At 42.7% G+C, this 17,719-nt stretch overlaps 1 protein-coding gene across 11 annotated transcripts in view; it reads right to left on the bottom strand.

The window, feature by feature from the left end:
• LOC119851994 (myosin VIIA and Rab interacting protein) overlaps positions 1-17,719 on the bottom strand; it is a 371,019-nt gene that overhangs the window by 76,914 nt on the left and 276,386 nt on the right. For all 11 annotated transcript variants that reach the window (XM_038392707.2, XM_038392709.2, XM_043508865.1 and 8 more), the window contains 4 exons: positions 16,096-16,232; positions 11,790-11,870; positions 7,345-7,442; positions 6,930-7,010 (listed from right to left, as the gene is read on the bottom strand). In XM_038392707.2, the coding sequence (XP_038248635.1) occupies positions 6,930-7,010; positions 7,345-7,442; positions 11,790-11,870; positions 16,096-16,232 (397 nt within the window). The remainder of the gene's footprint in view (positions 1-6,929; positions 7,011-7,344; positions 7,443-11,789; positions 11,871-16,095; positions 16,233-17,719) is intronic.

Below are 17,719 nucleotides of genomic sequence, written 5' to 3'. Positions count from 1 at the left end.
TGCCCCAGCCCCGCGGCGCAAGGACATGAGAAGGAGAACTGCCCTGTCGTGGGAGAAGTGTGTGGCAATTGCAATGTGGAAGCTGGCTACTCCAGACTGCTACCGATCGGTTGCTAACCAGTTCAGAGTGGGAAAGTCGACCGTTGGACTCATGTTGACGGAAGTGTGCAGGGCCATTAATCACATCCTGCCCTGAAAGACTGACTCTGGGCAATGTGTGTGACATTCTGGATGGCTTTTGCACAAATGGGCTTCCCTAACTGCGGAGGGGTGATAGATGGCACGCATATTCCAATTCTGGCACCAGACCACCTAGCTATCGAATACATTAATCAGAAGGGGTATTTCTCTATGGTTCTCCAGGAGCTTGTGGATCACCGTGGGCATTTCATGGACATTAACGCAGGCTGGTCCAGAAAGGTGCATGACGAACACATATTTTGGAACACTGGCCTGTTCAGGAAGCTGCAAGCAGGGACCTTCTTCCTGGACGAGAAGATCACCATAGGGGAAGTCAAAATGCCCATTGTGATCCTGGGAGACCCTGCTTACCCCTTAAAGCGTGGCTTATGAAGCCATACACAGGGAACCTTGATAGCAGCAAGGAGTGGTTCAACAGGCTGAACAAGTGACTGTTGAGTGTGCTTTTAGCTCTTTAAAGGCCCGCTGGTGCTACCTATATGGGAGGCTGGACCAAGCTGATGACCATATTCCTAAGCTTATAGCCGTGTGCCATACGCTCCATAATATTTGTGAAGGGAAGGGTGAAAGCTTCACTCAGGGCTGGACTGCTGAGGCTCAGTACCTGGAGGCTGATTTGAACAGCCAGAGACCAGGGCTACTGGAGGGGCACAGTGCCGAGCCATAAGGATCAGGGATGCCTTGAGGCAGCAATTTGAAGCTGAAAGCCAGGAATGTTTGTTGCTATGCTCCGGAGTGCAGTGCTTGTAATGTTAAGAGGTGATTGTGATTGGTGCAGACAATGCACTATGAAGGTTTAAGAAAATTGCCTGTTGCTTTGCAGGGCTCTTTTTTCTTTCAATTAATGGAATAAAGATTGCTTTCAAATCAAAACAATTCTTTTATTAAAAAACAACAACCGGAGGACAGAGACAAACAAAAAAAACACATCAGCACTGCAAGGGGTGGGGGAAAGGAAGGTCCCAGGAGAAGGTGGGGTCCTGGGGCAATTAAAGATTTGTGTATGCCAGATATCATATGCAACCTTGTCCTTTGGAGTACAGTGCAGTGTGTACTATATTTCAGCAGGGCAAAACTGCAGAGGGACAGGTGTTGAGTGCAGTGCGTACTGGGAGTCCGCAGGGCTGTACTGTGATGGGGAGGAGTGGAATGCTGCGGGTACAGACTGGAGCCAGGAGGTTGATAAAAGTGTGTTGGCGGTGTCTGGGGGGTGCATGGGAAAGAGTTTTGCGACAGCGGCTGCAGGTGCGGAGCTGCTTGGTTTGTAGTGCTAGTAGCGCCTGGAGTGTGTCTGCTTGGCGCTCCATAACCTTTAAGAGCCGCTCCATGGCTTCATTCTGGTGTGCCACATTCTCCTTTTGGTCCCTCTTCTCTCTGTCCTGCCACTCCTTCAATTCTTGTTTTTCAGCCGCGGAATGCATCATGACGTCATGAAGAAAGTCCTCTTTAGTTTTTCATGGCTGCTTTCTAATTCTGCGCAGCCATTCAGCTGGTGATAAAGAGGGAGGCTGGGCTTCCAAGGCCATATCTATAAAGCCAAAATGCAACATTTTATAGAAGCAGTATGTTTGCAACACATGGACAACACTGATTCAGTTATTTAAAATGCAGCCACTATTCACATACCTGTCACTAACTGGCTGACACCAGACAAGCACACTGAGCCACAAGACCCCCAAAATGGCGAGTAACCGCAGGGGCAATCAGTGTTCCAGGACCGTACTGTATACTGGGCACATGGCTCTTGGGGAGAGCCAGCACTATAGGGTAGGGTCTTATAATAATTATTGTTCCCACATTTTCCACAGGCTGTGTTCATTATGGAAGATATCTTGCTGCTGAGGGTGAGCAGGGACTCAAGGGAGGGTCTTCTCCAAGACTGCGGCTTCCACCCTGGCCCTTATGCAGCTTGCCTGAGTGCAGCAATGGACCATCCACCCCGTGACGGCAGAGTGGCGCGGGAAAGTTACCCTTAACGGGGCAAGAAACAAAGCAGCTCTGCCAAAGAACCTGGAGCAGCAGATTGCCCAGTATCTCCATGAGAGTTTCGTGGAGATCTCTGGGGCAGATTCCTGTGAAGTGAGTGAGTCAATCAACACCCTGTTCTGCCGCTCAGACTAGGTGGTGCTACGTACATCATACAGACACAAACCTGCTTTCTGCAACTCTCCTGCCCCCAACAACTCGCCGGGGTGGCGAGTTATATGGGCCCATGGTGCCCGGGCTCCAACAAATTCTGGTCCCGGGGGGCCCGACTCCACCAATGTTCTGGGCCCGGTCTCTCCCCCGGCCCCACCTGCCGCTCCCGTGTGCCTCCCCCGAGCATCCCTGGCTGCCCCCTGCAGCTTCGCACTGTGCTCCTTCGCCGGCCACTCCCACTTACAACAGAGTGGCGCCAGGGGCAGGCTGAGGCCACTGCTGTGCCTGAGGAGGGAGGTGGCGCATGGCAGCCCCCCCGCAGCAGGCGACTTTGACGGTGGGTTTATCCTGGCTGGACCTCTTGAGCAGGAGCCGGGGGGGCTTGGCTGAGTGTCGTGCTGTGGTGGCCAGGGAGACGGTCCCCCACCCCCTCAGCTCGCTGCTGCCGGTGGGGAGATGGCTGGGGGAAGTCCTCCTCTCTGGCCCCCCACCTGCCTGCTGCACCCCAAACTCCTCATCCTTGGCCCAGCCCCATGTCCTGCATCCTCTCCCACAGCTCAATACTCTGTCCAAGCCCAGAGCCTGCACCCAGCACCCAAACCCCCTCCCAGAGCCCACACCCCCTCTTGCATCCCAATCCCCTGTCCCAGCCCAGAGCCCGCACCCAAACTCTCTCCCAGAGCCTGCAACCCAATCTCCTGCCCAGCCCAGAGCCTGTACCTGGCACCCAAACTCCATCCCAGAGCCCGCACCCAAACTTCCTCCCAGAACCGGCACCCCAAACCCCTCCCACACCCAAACTCCCTCCCAGAGCCTTAGGCGGGGGTGTGTGTATGGGGGGGGGGAGCGGGTGGGTGGGCGGGACTTGGACCGGTTCTGGGCACCACCAAAAATTATACAAACCTGCCATCCCTTCAACTCACTTCAGTGCTTCCCAGAATCAAAGTCACTTACCAGGGGCCTCCTGTCCTGTTTGTGCTTCACCAAGATCCAACAGCTGAGACTGGCTAACCTCCTCCAGGGTAGAGAAGAGCTCCTGGCTGCATGCATCTCTGACCTCCGAGTTGTCCTCTGACTCTGGGTCCCCCTCCCACTCCACATCCTCATCCAAGATTTCCTCTTCTTGGCTCAGTGCACTCTCGACTGGTCCATGAGCAACCGAAGTATCCACAGTGGCCTTCACAGTGGAGGTGGGGTCGCCACCGAGTATCACATCCAGCTCTTAGTAGAGCCAGCAGCTCATGGGCGCAACACTGGAATGGCCGTTTGCCTCTCACACCTTGTGGTAGGCATTCCGCAGCTCCTTCACTTTGACCCTGCACTGCAATGTGTCCCAGTCATGACTCCTTTCTGTCATGCATTGTGAAATCCATCCGTAGGTATCATAATTCCTATAGCAGGAACGCAGCTGGGACTGGACAGCCTCTTCTCCCCAAATGCCGATGAGGTCCAGCAGCTCAGCATTGCTCCAAGCAGGGGATCGCCTGGTGTGTGGAGCAGGCATGGCCACCTGGAAAGATATGCTGAGAACACTGCACGCGCCACTGAGCAAACAGGAAGGGCATTTTCAAAATCACCAAGGAATGTATGGGGTGGGGCTGATGGTTGGTCACCCGAGGGCAGGGCAGTGAAGTTCAAACCGATGACCAGAGAGGCAAGAACAGGCACTGTGAGACACCTCCCGGAGGCAAATCACAGTGGTTTAATCCCCACGGTGTCTACACTGGCACCACTGCGCTGTAGCCCCAGCTCAGAAAGCCGTACTCCTCTCGTCGGGGTGGTTTTTTTTTACAGCGCTACAACTGCACAGTTTCTGCGCACTAAGTGGCTTGGCAGTGTGTACACCTCGGGAGTTACACCGCAGAAAGCTGCTTTACTGCTCAGAAACTTGCCAGTGTAGACAAGGCCTAACACTATAAGGCAGAGTTTCAATTTCTTTAATCATTCTTGTGGCACTTTTCTGAACCATCTCCAACTTTTCAACATCTTTTTTGAATTGCAGATACCAGAACTGGACACAGAATTCCAGGAGTGGTCACACCAGTGCCAAATACAGACATAAAATAATCTCTCTACTCCTATTTGAGATTCCTCTGTTTATTCATCCAATGAATGCATTAGCCCTTTTGGGCACAGCATTGGACTGGGAGCTCATATTCAGCTGATTATACACCATGACCCTCAAATCTTTTTCAAAGTCACTGCTTCTCAGAATACAGTCCCCCATCCTGTAAGTATGGCCTATGTTCTTTGTTCTTAAATGTATACATTTTCATTTAGCCATATTAAAACGCATAGTGTTTGCTTGCATCCAGTTTATCAAGTGATCCGGATTGCTCTGTATTGGTGACTTTTCCTCTACGTTATTTACCACTCCCCCAATTTTTGTGTCATCTGAAAATTTTATCAGTGATGATTCTATGTTTTCTTCCAGGTCATTAATACTAACGTCAACTAGTATGGGGCCAAGAACTGCGTGACCCCACTAGAAATACATCTACTTAATGATGATTCCCCGTTTACAATTACATGTTGAGACCTATCAGTTAGCCAGTTTTTAATTGATTTAATATGTGCCATGTTAATTATATATTGTTCTAGTTCTTTAATCAAAATGTTATATGGTACCACGCAAAATGCCTTAGAGAAGCCTAAGTATATTATATCAACCCTATCACCTTTATCAACCAAACTTGCCAAAAAAAATTTCAAGTTAGTTTGACAGGTTCTATTTTCTATAAACCCATGTTGATTGGAATTAATTATTTTACCCTCCTTTAATCAAGTCTTGTGTCATCTACTCCATTATCTTGTTTGTGGTTGATATGAGGCTAACAGAACTATAATGACAGGTTTCAGAGTAGCAGCCGTGTTAGTCTGTATTCGCAAAAAGAAAAGGAGTACTTGTGGCACCTTAGAGACTAACAAATTTATTAGAGCATAAGCAATGCATCCGATGAAGTGAGCTGTAGCTCATGAAAGCTTATGCTCTAATAAATTTGTTAGTCTCTAAGGTGCCACAAGTACTCCTTTTCTTTTTGAGAACTATAATGACTATAGTCATGTTTACTATTTTAAAATATTGGCACATTAGCTTTCTTTTAGACTCCTAGAACTTCCCCAGTGTTCTACGAGTATTGAAAATCAACATTAATACTAAACGATCTGTTCGACCCCCCCTTTTATAACTCTTGGTAAGTTGTCTGGACCTACTGATTTAAAAATGCTCAGTTTTAGTAGCTGCTGTTTAACATCTTCCTGAGTGGAATGGAATGGAAAGTGTTTCACCATCATCTGATATGATCAAATCATCTGTTTTCCCCCCCAATACAGAACAGAAATATTCATTGAACACTTTGGCCTGTTCTGCATTATTATTGACAATTCTACCGTTTTCATTTAGTCATGGATCAATACCATAGTTAGTATTCCTTTTGTTCTTTATATACTTTAAAAATCCCTTTTTTTGGCCCTTAACTCTGCTAGCTACTGATTTTCCCTTGTGTCCTTTTGCTTTCCCTATTAATTGTCTGTAATTGCTAGTTTCTGATTTATATTCATTACTGTGAACTTCCTCTTTTGTTCATTTGTTACATATATTTTTATAGCTACCTTCATTTCCCCCCTAAGTGTTTGAAAATGTACCTTTGAAAATCTACTCCATCTGCCGACAAAAAAAGATTGAGTAGATTATCTAGTCCAGCTCCCTGCCAGTGTAGGATTGTTCTCTGTAATTCTTAAGCTCAGTGAAATATTTTTGACACAAATTCACCGAAGACATTCAGCCAGAAGTTTTTTTTTCAGGCTAGATTCACAAAGGCACTTAGGTGCTATTCGTAAAACAGCAAGAGGAGGAGGTGGTGACCTGTTACTCAATAGCCCAGTGGTTAGGGCACTCATCTGCAATACGGAAGCCCCTGGGACACAGGCAGAGTAGGTAACTGTTCCCCAGTCTACAACCTTCCAGGTGCTCTAGCCACAAGGCTATTGAGGAGAACACGCTTCCCCCCCCCTTCTTCCAATGACGTTTCCAATTTCTTTTGTTTTAATTTTAAAAAGCAGTTAAAAGTGCCTAAAATCAAAACAAAATGTTTCATTTGACCCCCAAATGAAATTTTTGCGGCTTTGTTTTGCCAAGAAAATTTTTCGTTTCAGATCGCTTCAGAACAATTTTTCCCCTTGATTACTCGCACAGCTCTACGTAATGTATGTATGCACTTTTCCCTGTCTGATTTGTAATGATCTTTGGGAAATTATTCTATAGTGAAACAGATCTAATTGTCAGGCGGCTTTGGAAAAACTTGCCTACAGTTCCAATTTGTTTGGGATGGTCCAGGTTTGATTCTCCTGGATAGGTTTTAAAGCCTTCTGACCAATTTCCCAGGAGCTGCTGCAGCAGGAGGCAGGATATTTTCCATTGAGCTGCTCCTCTCCTGGATATTCTTGTCATCCCACACATACACGTTCAATCCTTCTCTGATATGCATCATCTTCCATGAGTTAAATCAAACCTTGATAGACAACAGAGCTGTCTTCTAGCCATTTAATATTCCAAATACAATTTGCAACAGCAAAGCTGCATCGCATACCTTCTGCACTATGGTAGTGGCAAGCTCTTCAATCAGCTCCTCCTTATGTTCCCGTAAATAACAAGCCTCGTTCTGTTTGTCCTGCACAAAGATACAATTTATAAATACTCCAGAGTCACATTTAAGTGGTATTTTTACAAGATCAATATAAAAAGAAAAATGAGTAACATGTAGAAGGAACTGAATGTAAGTAACTCTAATTAATTGGAATATCCTGTATTTCTGAAGTGGAACATGCGTGCTATCTTGATAATAACTTTCAGAGAAACAGCACACAATTCTTTTAGCTAATGCAGTAGGATAATTCATCACTGCATTATGTTTTCTTTGATTTTCACTCACCTTTCCACTATTACTTGAATAAAGAAAAAACTGATCAATATAAGCCAGCTGAATGTTAATTAAATTTTTTTACCAGGCTTTCTCCATATGTCTCTGCCTTGGAAATGGCTTCTTCTACTGCTTCTTCTGCCACACGTAAGGCTACAGCTAGGGTGTCCATCATACTATGTCCTAGTCAAAAAGCAAACAAAATACCCACATTTATGCTCAGCTGCAAAATTCAGACCAAGATTCTTCAGCTTCAGTCATTCTTAGATCTAGGATTTTGGTATAGTCTACTGCAGAGACGCAGAGCCAGACACCAATCCCAAGCTGATCAAGATGCATAGGAACATAAAAATGGCCATACTGGGTCCATCTAGCCCAGAATCTTGTCTTCCAACAGTGGCTGGTGCCAGATGGTTCTGAGGGAATGAACAGAACAGGGCAATTATCAAAAGCCATCCCCCATTGTCTACTTCCAGCTTCTAGCAATCAGAAGTTCAGGGACACTCAGAGCATGAAGTTGCATCTCTGACCAGGTTGGCTAATGGCCATTAACAGACCTATCCTCCACGAACTTCCAGAGGCTGACTATGTTCTGTGAAGAAGTACTTCCTTCCTTATGTTTGTTTTAAATCTGCTGCCTATTAATTTCATTGAGTGCCCCTGGTTCTTATGTTATGAGAAGAGATAAACAACACTTTCTTATTCACTTTCTCCACACTATACATGATTTCATCAACCTCTATCATATCCCTTCTTAGTCTAATCTTTTCTAAACTGAACAGTCCAACTCTTCTTAATCTCTCCTCATAGAGAAGCTGTTCCATACCCCTTATCATTTGTGTTGCCTTCCTCTGTACTTTTTCCAATTCTCATATACATTTTTGAGATAGGGCAACCCGAACTGCACGCAGTATTCAAGATGTAGGCTTACCATGGATTTATATAGCAGCATTATGACATTTTATGTATTATTATCTATTCGTTTCCTAATGGTTCCGAACATTGTTAGTTTTTTTGAGTGCTGTTGCACATTGAGTGGATGTTTTCAGAGAGCTATCCACAATGATTTCAAAATCTGTTTCTTGAGTGGCAAGAGCTAATTTAAACCCCATCATTTTATATGTATAGTTGGTATTACATTTTCCAAAGTGCATTACTTTGCATTTATCAACATTGAATTTCATCTGCCATTTTGTTGCCCAGTCACCCAGTTTTGTAAGATCATTTTGTAACTCTTCAGTCTGCTTTTGACTTAACTATCTTGAGTAATTGTACGTTGTCTGGAAACTTTGTCAACTCACTGTTTACTCATTTTTCCAGATCGTTTATGAATATGTTGACCTGCACTGGTCCTAGTACAGATCTTTGGGGGTCCTGTTATTTACCTCTCTCCACTGTGAAAACTGACCATTTATTCCTACTCTTGTTTTCTATATTTTAACCAGTTACTGGATCCATGAGAGGACCTTCCCTCTTATCACTTGACTGTTCACTTTGCTTAAGAGCCTTTGGTGAGGGACGTTGTCAAAAGCTTTCTGAAAGTCCAGGTACACAATATCAACTAGATCACCCTTATTCACATGCTTGTTGACCACATCAAAGAATTCTAATAGATTGGTGGGGCATGATTTCCCTTTACAAAAGGTGTGTTGACTCTACTGTGTTCATCTATGCATCTGATCATTCTGTTTTTTGTTATAGTTTCAACCAATTTCCCTGGTACTAAAATTCGGCTTACTGGCCTGTAGTTGCCAGGATCACCTCTGGAGCCTTTTTTTTTTTTTTTTAAATCAGCATTACATTAGATATCCTACAGTCATCAGTATAGTGGCTGATTTAAGGGATAGGTTAAATACAACGGTCAATAATTTTGCAATTTCATATTTGAATTCCTTCAGAACTCTTGAGTGAATACCATCTGGTCCTGGTGACTTCTTAGTATTGAATTTATCAGTGTGTTTCAAAACCTCCTCTATTAACGCCTCAATCTGGGACAGTTCCTCAGATTTGTTACCTACAAAAAATGGCTCAGGTGTGGCAATCTCCTTCACATCCTCTGCAGTGAAGACTAATGCAAAGAATTCATTTAGCTTCTCTGCAATGGCCTTGCCTTCTCTGAGTGCTCCTTTAGAACCTCAGTCGTCCAATGGCCCCACTGACAGGGAGGCTTATTGCTTCTGAAGTACTTAAAATTTTTTTTGCTGTTAGTTTTTCTGTCTTTTGCTAGTTGCTCTTCAAATTCTTTTTTGGCCTGCCTAATTATACTTTTACACTTGACTTGCCAGTGTATATGTTCTATTCTATTTTCCTCAGTAGGATTTGACTTTCAATTTTTGAATGCTTGCAGGCATTTCACTCGTGACTGTTCCTTTTAATTTCTGTTTAACTAGCTTCCTCATTTTTGTGTAGTTCCCATTTCTGAAGTTAAATGCTTCATTGATTTTTTTCCTCCAAAAGGATGTTAAATTTAATCAATCACATTATGGTCGCTTTTACCACGTGGTTCAGCTATATTCACGTCTTGGACCAGATCCTATGCTCAACTTAGGCCTACTCAAGAACTGCCTCTCTCCTTGTGGGTTCCAGGACTAGCTGCTCCAAGAAGCAGTCATTAATGGTGTCTAGACATTTTATCTCTGTGTCATATCCTGAGGAGACATGTTCCCAGTCAATATAGGGACATTTGAAATCCCCCATTATTACTGAGATTTCTATTTTTGTAACCTGTCTAATCTCCCTGAGTATTTCACAGTCCACCATCACCATCCTGGTCAGTAGTTCATTCCTACTGCTATACTCCTATTTTTCAAGTGTGGAATTTCGATCCATGGAAATTCCATGTTACAGTTTGAGTCATTTAAGACTTTTACTATATTTGACTCTATGCTTTTTTTCGCATATAATACCACCTCCCCCCCCACCCCCAGCACAACCTGCTCAGTCATTGCTATATATTTTGTATGTGTATTACTGTGTCCCATTGCTTTTCATAGTTCTAGCAAGTTTCTGTGATGCCTATTATATAAATATCCTCATTTAATATCAGGCACTCAAGTTCACCCATCTTAGTATTTAGACTTCTTGCATTTGTATAAAAGCACTGATAAAATTTTTAAGTATTTAGTTGTCTGCCTTCATGTGATGTAATTGAATAGGAATCTTTTTTGTTTGACTGTTTGTCTTCATTTCCTGACGGTACTTTATCAACTTCTAGCCTCTCCTCTTTACTAGGCTATGGAGTATCCCCAAGAGACGTCTCTGTCTCAATTGTGTGCTCCTCCGCACGTGTCGACTCCCCCCCAGCCTTACTTTAAAAACTTCTTTATAACCTTTTAATTTTACGTGCCAGCAATCTGGTTCCATTTTGATTTAGCTGGAGCCCATCCTTCCTATACAGGCTCCTCCTTTCCCCAAAGGTTCCCCAGTTCCTAATAAACCTAAATCCCTTCTCCAAACATCATCCTCTTATCCACGCATTGATACCCTGCAGTTCTGCCTGTCTGCCTGTCCTTGTGCATGGAATAGGAAACATTTCAGAGAAGGCTACCATGGAGGTCCTGGACTTAAATCTCTTACCAAGCAGCCCAAATTTGGCTTCCAGGATCTCTTTCTTCTACCTTTCCCAGTGTCATTACACATGCACTTTGGTTCTCAGAACCATGGCGATGGCATAAACATCTCAATAGACAGCAAAAATGTCAAATGGTTTGTATCCATTTCTATATTCTGCATCTATGGCACGTCCGTAGTGCCCTGCAGTTCAGATTACGGGGGTGTGACAGCAGCGCTCACCAAAGTGCTGCACTGTAAATCCCCCATGTGGAATTGAACTAAAAGTTAAACTAAATGAGCTAAAACATTTCTAGTTTGCATTAACGTAGTCCTCTTCAAACAGGGCTACATTAATGCAACGTAGGAACCTTGTGTTCATGCCTGCAGCATCCTGGGAGTTATCATGCAGCACTTCGATGTGCACTGCTATTCACACCCCCGTAATCCGAACTGCCAGAGATTTCCCTAAAAATACAGTATTGACAGAGGCCACTAATTTTCTCAACTTAAATAATACGTAACTTACCATTTTAAATAGAAAAACACAATATTTCTACAAAGTCCATGTAGGGAGACTAACAATGAGCTTACTTTACTTGGGTAGTTATGATGAGAGGAATGTTTGTAACAGAATTTAACAAAGCTGAGACCTATATGAAAAACAAGTGTGTATGAGCAGTAGGGGAAAATCATGTGTGAGAAAGAACAAACTCTGAACATGATATGTACAATATTAAGGAAACCTTACTGAACTGAATGCATAATAGCCATGATGCAAAACAGATAAAGTCTAGCATGTGCCCTGTAAACCACAGTAGCTCTAATAATTCCCTAAAGATTTTAGCTAAAAGATTAGTGATCCTATAAACTTTTCATCACCAGGGACCAATGCGACTTGGAGACCCTCCAGCATTGTAGGCTATTTGTCGAATAACTCGATCAGTAACAGCTCAGCAAATGAATTTTAAGTAGAGTTACCTTCTGTCTGTCTGTAGAACGTAGAGTCACTGCCACAAATGCTTCCTTCATTTTCTACGCTTCCTTCAAAAAAGCTTCCTTCTACTCAAAAAGACAGCACAACGCATATTGTCTATAAATATTCAATATATTATTAGGTTAAAGTACTCTTGCAAAAAGTAGTGGTGTTTCTAACCACTATAGAGGAGTAGTCTGAAAATTACTGTTTGAATTTCAGCTGCTATACAAAAATGTTATTTCTTTTATATGAAAGATTTCTCAAACGGGGCTTGTAAATTATGGATGGAGAAAACTGCTGGAGAGAGAGAGAGGAAGAAGTTGCTCAAATGCAGAACTTGTCAAATGAAAGCTAGTGCAGTGAACTTGCTTTTAACATGACATTTGGGGCTTGAAACAGATCCTGGATTTTAAAGGCCACTACAGTATAAATAAAACAAACAGACATTTAAACCTGTATTTATCTTCTAATGAAACAAGAGCGTTATCTTACCATCACACTGAAAATAGAAAAAGAAAATTAGCAATGACATTTAGATGCTGAGGCCTTCTTCAGAAAGGTCTCCTATATCCTGCACATCCTTACTTACGTATCCTGCATGTTATTACTCACGTGAGCAGTCTCATTTAAAGGCATAATTCAATGAGATTACTTTAAAGAATAAGGAATGCCTCAGTGCATAAGGTTTTGCAGGATCAGTGTCCTGACTTTTTTTATTTTCTGCATGTTTTTAAATTAATTATTTTGTTCCATTTGCATCGCACCCACTAAATGTAGCATCCCCACCTTTATTTTTTCATTTCCATTTTTGAAGGTTTTTTTTTAAATTTGATAAGAAAAAAAAGCAACCTATTGAAATGGAATCTTTTAGGCCTGCATTCTCCTGTTCTACCTACAGGCTTGCCACGTACTTCTAAGTAATATTAAAAGAGCCACTTAGAGTTGCCTTCATCCAGGTGCACACAGCCTTGCTATTATTTTTGTTTTCCAAGTGCTTATCTTATCTTTGGGAAAAAACAAAAGAAAGACTTTATAGAAAACATAAACCCTGTAGAAAACACAAACTCTGTACAGATTTCAATCGAATTACACTAGGGATGAATTTGGCCCAGCGGAGGCAAGTCATCTCAGAAAGATTCGACTGGTTCTGCTTCTGAATCATTTGCTATTCAATTACAGTAAATATGCCAGCATGACAGCAAGAAAGCACTGTCCCCAAACTCATTGAATACCTTCAATTACTAGTTTTATGGGGGGATGCATCATCTCTCCGTAGTTAGGAAAGAATTACAGCTCATTCTAGAAAAAAGAAATGGAGTACTTGTGGCACCTTAGAGACTAACAAATTTATTAGAGCATAAGCTTTCGTGAGCTACAGCTCACTTCATCGGATGCATTTGGTGGAAAAAACAGAGGAGAGATTTATATACACACACACAGAGAACATGAAACAATGGGTTTATCATACACACTGTAAGGAGAGTGATCACTTAAGATAAGCCATCACCAACAGCAGGGGGGGGAAGGAGGAAAACCTTTCATGGTGACAAGCAGGTAGGCTAATTCCAGCAGTTAACAAGAATATCAGAGGAACAGTGGGGGGGTGGGGTGGGAGGGAGAAATACCATGGGGAAATAGTTTTACTTTGTGTAATGACTCATCCATTTCCAGTCTCTATTCAAGCCTAAGTTAATTGTATCCAGTTTGCAAATTAATTCCAATTCAACAGTCTCTTGTTGGAGTCTGTTTTTGAACCTTTTTTGTTGAAGGATAGCCACTCTTAGGTCTGTGATCGAGTGACCAGAGAGATTGAAGTGTTCTCCAACTGGTTTTTGAATGTTATAATTCTTGACGTCTGATTTGTGTCCATTCATTCTTTTACGTAGAGACTGTCCAGTTTGGCCAATGTACATGGCAGAGGGGCATTGCTGGCACATGATGGCATATATCACATTGGTAGATGCGCAGGTGAACGAGCCTCTGATAGTGTGGCTGATGTGATTAGGCCCTATGATGGTATCCCCTGAATAGATATGTGGACAGAGTTGGCAACGGGCTTTGTTGCAAGGATAGGTTCCTGGGTTAGTGGTTCTGTTGTGTGGTGTGTGGTTGCTGGTGAGTATTTGCTTCAGATTGGGGGGCTGTCTATAAGCAAGGACTGGTCTGTCTCCCAAGATCTGAGAGAGCGATGGCTCGTCCTTCAGGATAGGTTGTAGATCCTTGATGATGCGTTGGAGAGGTTTTAGTTGGGGGCTGAAGGTGATGGCTAGTGGCGTTCTGTTCTTTTCTTTGTTGGGCCTGTCCTGTAGTAGGTGACTTCTGGGTACTCTTCTGGCTCTGTCCATCTGTTTCTTCACTTCAGCAGGTGGGTATTGTAGTTGTAGGAATGCATGATAGAGATCTTGTAGGTGTTTGTCTCTGTCTGAGGGGTTGGAGCAAATGCAGTTATATCGTAGCGCTTGGCTGTAGACAATGGATCGAGTGGTATGATCTGGATGAAAGCTAGAGGCATGTAGGTAGGAATAGCGGTCAGTAGGTTTCCGATATAGGGTGGTGTTTATGTGACCATCGCTTATTAGCACCGTAGTGTCCAGGAAGTGGATCTCTTGTGTGGACTGGTCCAGGCTGAGGTTGATGGTGGGATGGAAATTGTTGAAATCATGGTGGAATTCCTCAAGAGGTTCTTTTCCATGGGTCCAGATGATGAAGATGTCATCAATGTAGCGCAAGTAGAGTAGGGGCATTAGGGGACGAGAGCTGAGGAAGCGTTGTTCTAAGTCAGCCATAAAAATGTTGGCATACTGTGGGGCCATGCGGGTACCCATCGCAGTGCCGCTGATTTGAAGGTATACATTGTCACCAAATGTGAAATAGTTATGGGTCAGGACAAAGTCACAAAGTTCTGCCACCAGGTTAGCCGTGACAGTATCGGGGATACTGTTCCTGACGGCTTGTAGTCCAGAACCACTAACCCAGGAACCTATCCTTGCAACAAAGCCCGTTGCCAACTCTGTCCACATATCTATTCAGGGGATACCATCATAGGGCCTAATCACATCAGCCACACTATCAGAGGCTCGTTCACCTGCGCATCTACCAATGTGATATATGCCATCATGTGCCAGCAATGCCCCTCTGCCATGTACATTGGCCAAACTGGACAGTCTCTACGTAAAAGAATGAATGGACACAAATCAGACGTCAAGAATTATAACATTCAAAAACCAGTTGGAGAACACTTCAATCTCTCTGGTCACTCGATCACAGACCTAAGAGTGGCTATACTTCAACAAAAAAGCTTCAAAAACAGACTCCAACGAGAGACTGTTGAATTGGAATTAATTTGCAAACTGGATACAATTAACTTAGGCTTGAATAGAGACTGGGAATGGATGAGTCATTACACAAAGTAAAACTATTTCCCCATGGTATTTCTCCCTCCCACCCCACCCCCCACTGTTCCTCTGATATTCTTGTTAACTGCTGGAATTAGCCTACCTGCTTGTCACCATGAAAGGTTTTCCTCCTTCCCCCCCCTGCTGTGGGTGATGGCTTATCTTAAGTGATCACTCTCCTTACAGTGTGTATGATAAACCCATTGTTTCATGTTCTCTGTGTGTGTGTATATAAATCTCTCCTCTGTTTTTTCCACCAAATGCATCCGATGAAGTGAGCTGTAGCTCACGAAAGCTTATGCTCTAATAAATTTGTTAGTCTCTAAGGTGCCACAAGTACTCCTTTTCTTTTTGCGAATACAGACTAACACGGCTGCTACTCTGAAACCAAGCTCATTCTAGAAGGCTGACATTGATATTAAATTGATCACATTTCTTCCCTAGTTACTTGAGAAACTTAAAATGCAAGTCACAGCTGCAATTCACCTGGGGCCAAATTCTATGGCAAACAGGCAAAATGCCAATTGCGATATGGACAGCAGGATTTGGCCTTCATTAGTCAAATTTTGCCTTAAGTGCAATGGAAAACCTCAGCTCCAAAATTCTGTTCTCATTCATTATCTACACAGAACTTTTGGAGCCCTAACTCATGGAGAGCAGAAACAGAGCTGAGATTTTCTTTGTAGATCTGAGAGCAGAATTTTGCCTTATAGATTATCTAAACTTTGCTTAGTTAAATAGCTCAAACCTAGCCCAACTCTCTAGATAATTAACTCCTTATAGTCCCCCGCTGTAATTCTTCTGAAAAATTTTAATTTTCCTTCCCCCCCAAAAAAACCTTTCAGAACTCTGATTGGGTCCATTATGTGAGTAAATGTGGATGAGCCTATAAGAAATTAAAACTGTACTGTACCTATTATTTCAGAACAAGCTCCACTCTCCAGTCTATGTTTTCTGTATAAATTCTTCAGGACTTTGGCACTACCAAAACGCTTGAAGCGACTTTTCACGTTATTGTAATACCATTCCAGGGACTGGGTCCTCAGGAGTCTAAAGAGGATAAATGAGTAACATTTCAGAATGCTTAAAATGAGTCTACATCAAATGAAAACGAATAACTCTCCCTGGTCTTTCAGAAAAATTATATCTACTGGGCTCTTTTAAATCAAAAGCCTTATAGCAAAATATTTTTGTTTTTGAACACTGTTTCTTGGTTTTAGCTTGAACAAGTCTGGTTTTATGGCAAAATAAGTACTGGAAATGTAGCTAAAAGTCGTTCTGATTACAATAGTAAGCTGCTTGGTTACCATATCAAAATAGCAGATTATATATTTTAACAAATGTACTGAATACATTTTGAAAGGCCATCTACAGTATTATAGAACAACATATGAGGCAATGGTTTTTAAAGTGTTTAATATTTACATGGATTTATAAATAACCCACTATGGAAAGAATAGTTAGTTAAGATATTACAGGGCATGGAGAGCTCTCTTTTTCTCTTTAAGATTTTTTTTAAATTTATTTTTCATAAACATACATCACTACACAAACATTTACAGAAAAGAGCTCATTGGACAAAGTCTGTACAAAGAATCATGGTAAGCAAAGAAGAATGGGTGGAAAACTTTATTGGGAAACATTCAAAGTTGAATGTTTGGCTTGGTCTAAAGCCTCATTAACTCCAATAAATAAATAAATAAATAGCGAAAGTGCCATCATACTGGAACATGTAAGAGTAAGAACTAGGAGGACAACAAGCCAAAAGATCATGTAAAGTTCACATCTTCTCCCCAAAATCAACATAGAAACCGGATTTAGCATCTGTGCTCTGAATGGAAAAAAATATAAACTTTTGACTAGATTGTTCCAAAGCCCACTGAATGGAAAGACTCCCAGAGACTTCAGCGGGCTTTGGATCAGGTCCCAAAAGATCAAGAAGATGATGCAAGCCATTATCAGCCCCTTTTATGATCATATTTTATTATAAGACCACAAGCTAATGGGTCCTTGCTTGGCACCCCTGTCACATGCGTAAGCAAGGTGCAGGACTAGCAGCAGAAAGTCTGCTCAGAGGGTGATTGTGGGTAGCCCATGGCAGACCGGCACAGTCCCAAAAACGGGTATCATGTGGAAAGAACTCTACAAATCCCCAGCTGTAACTTAAAGCTGACCTCCACCAGCAGTAGCCCCAGGAAAGAAAAGCAATGTTTGCACCAGTGGGTCTGAATCAACTCCCATGTGTTTTTTTCACAAATTGATCTGACTTATTTGGTTGTGTACTGTCACATTAGTTTATTTTATTTTATGTCTCTCCTACGTACATCAAGTCAGATCACATGTAGCAAAGTGACTGGTATATTTTGATGTGACAAAGTTTTGCATGGCTGCAAATGTGACGGTTTCCCCCCTCTCCTTGTAATAACGTTTTTCAGTTACTAAAATGGGAGGGCCAAATCCCATACAAAGTAGGAGACAAGGAGTTTACACTCTAGAACTTTGTATGTAATTGAGGTAATTTGTTGCTTCCTAAGACC

The sequence above is a fragment of the Dermochelys coriacea genome, chromosome 2 (genome assembly GCF_009764565.3).
Source record: "Dermochelys coriacea isolate rDerCor1 chromosome 2, rDerCor1.pri.v4, whole genome shotgun sequence".
Taxonomy (NCBI): Eukaryota; Metazoa; Chordata; order Testudines; family Dermochelyidae; genus Dermochelys; species Dermochelys coriacea.
This window is presented reverse-complemented; position numbering and strand designations above follow the sequence as displayed.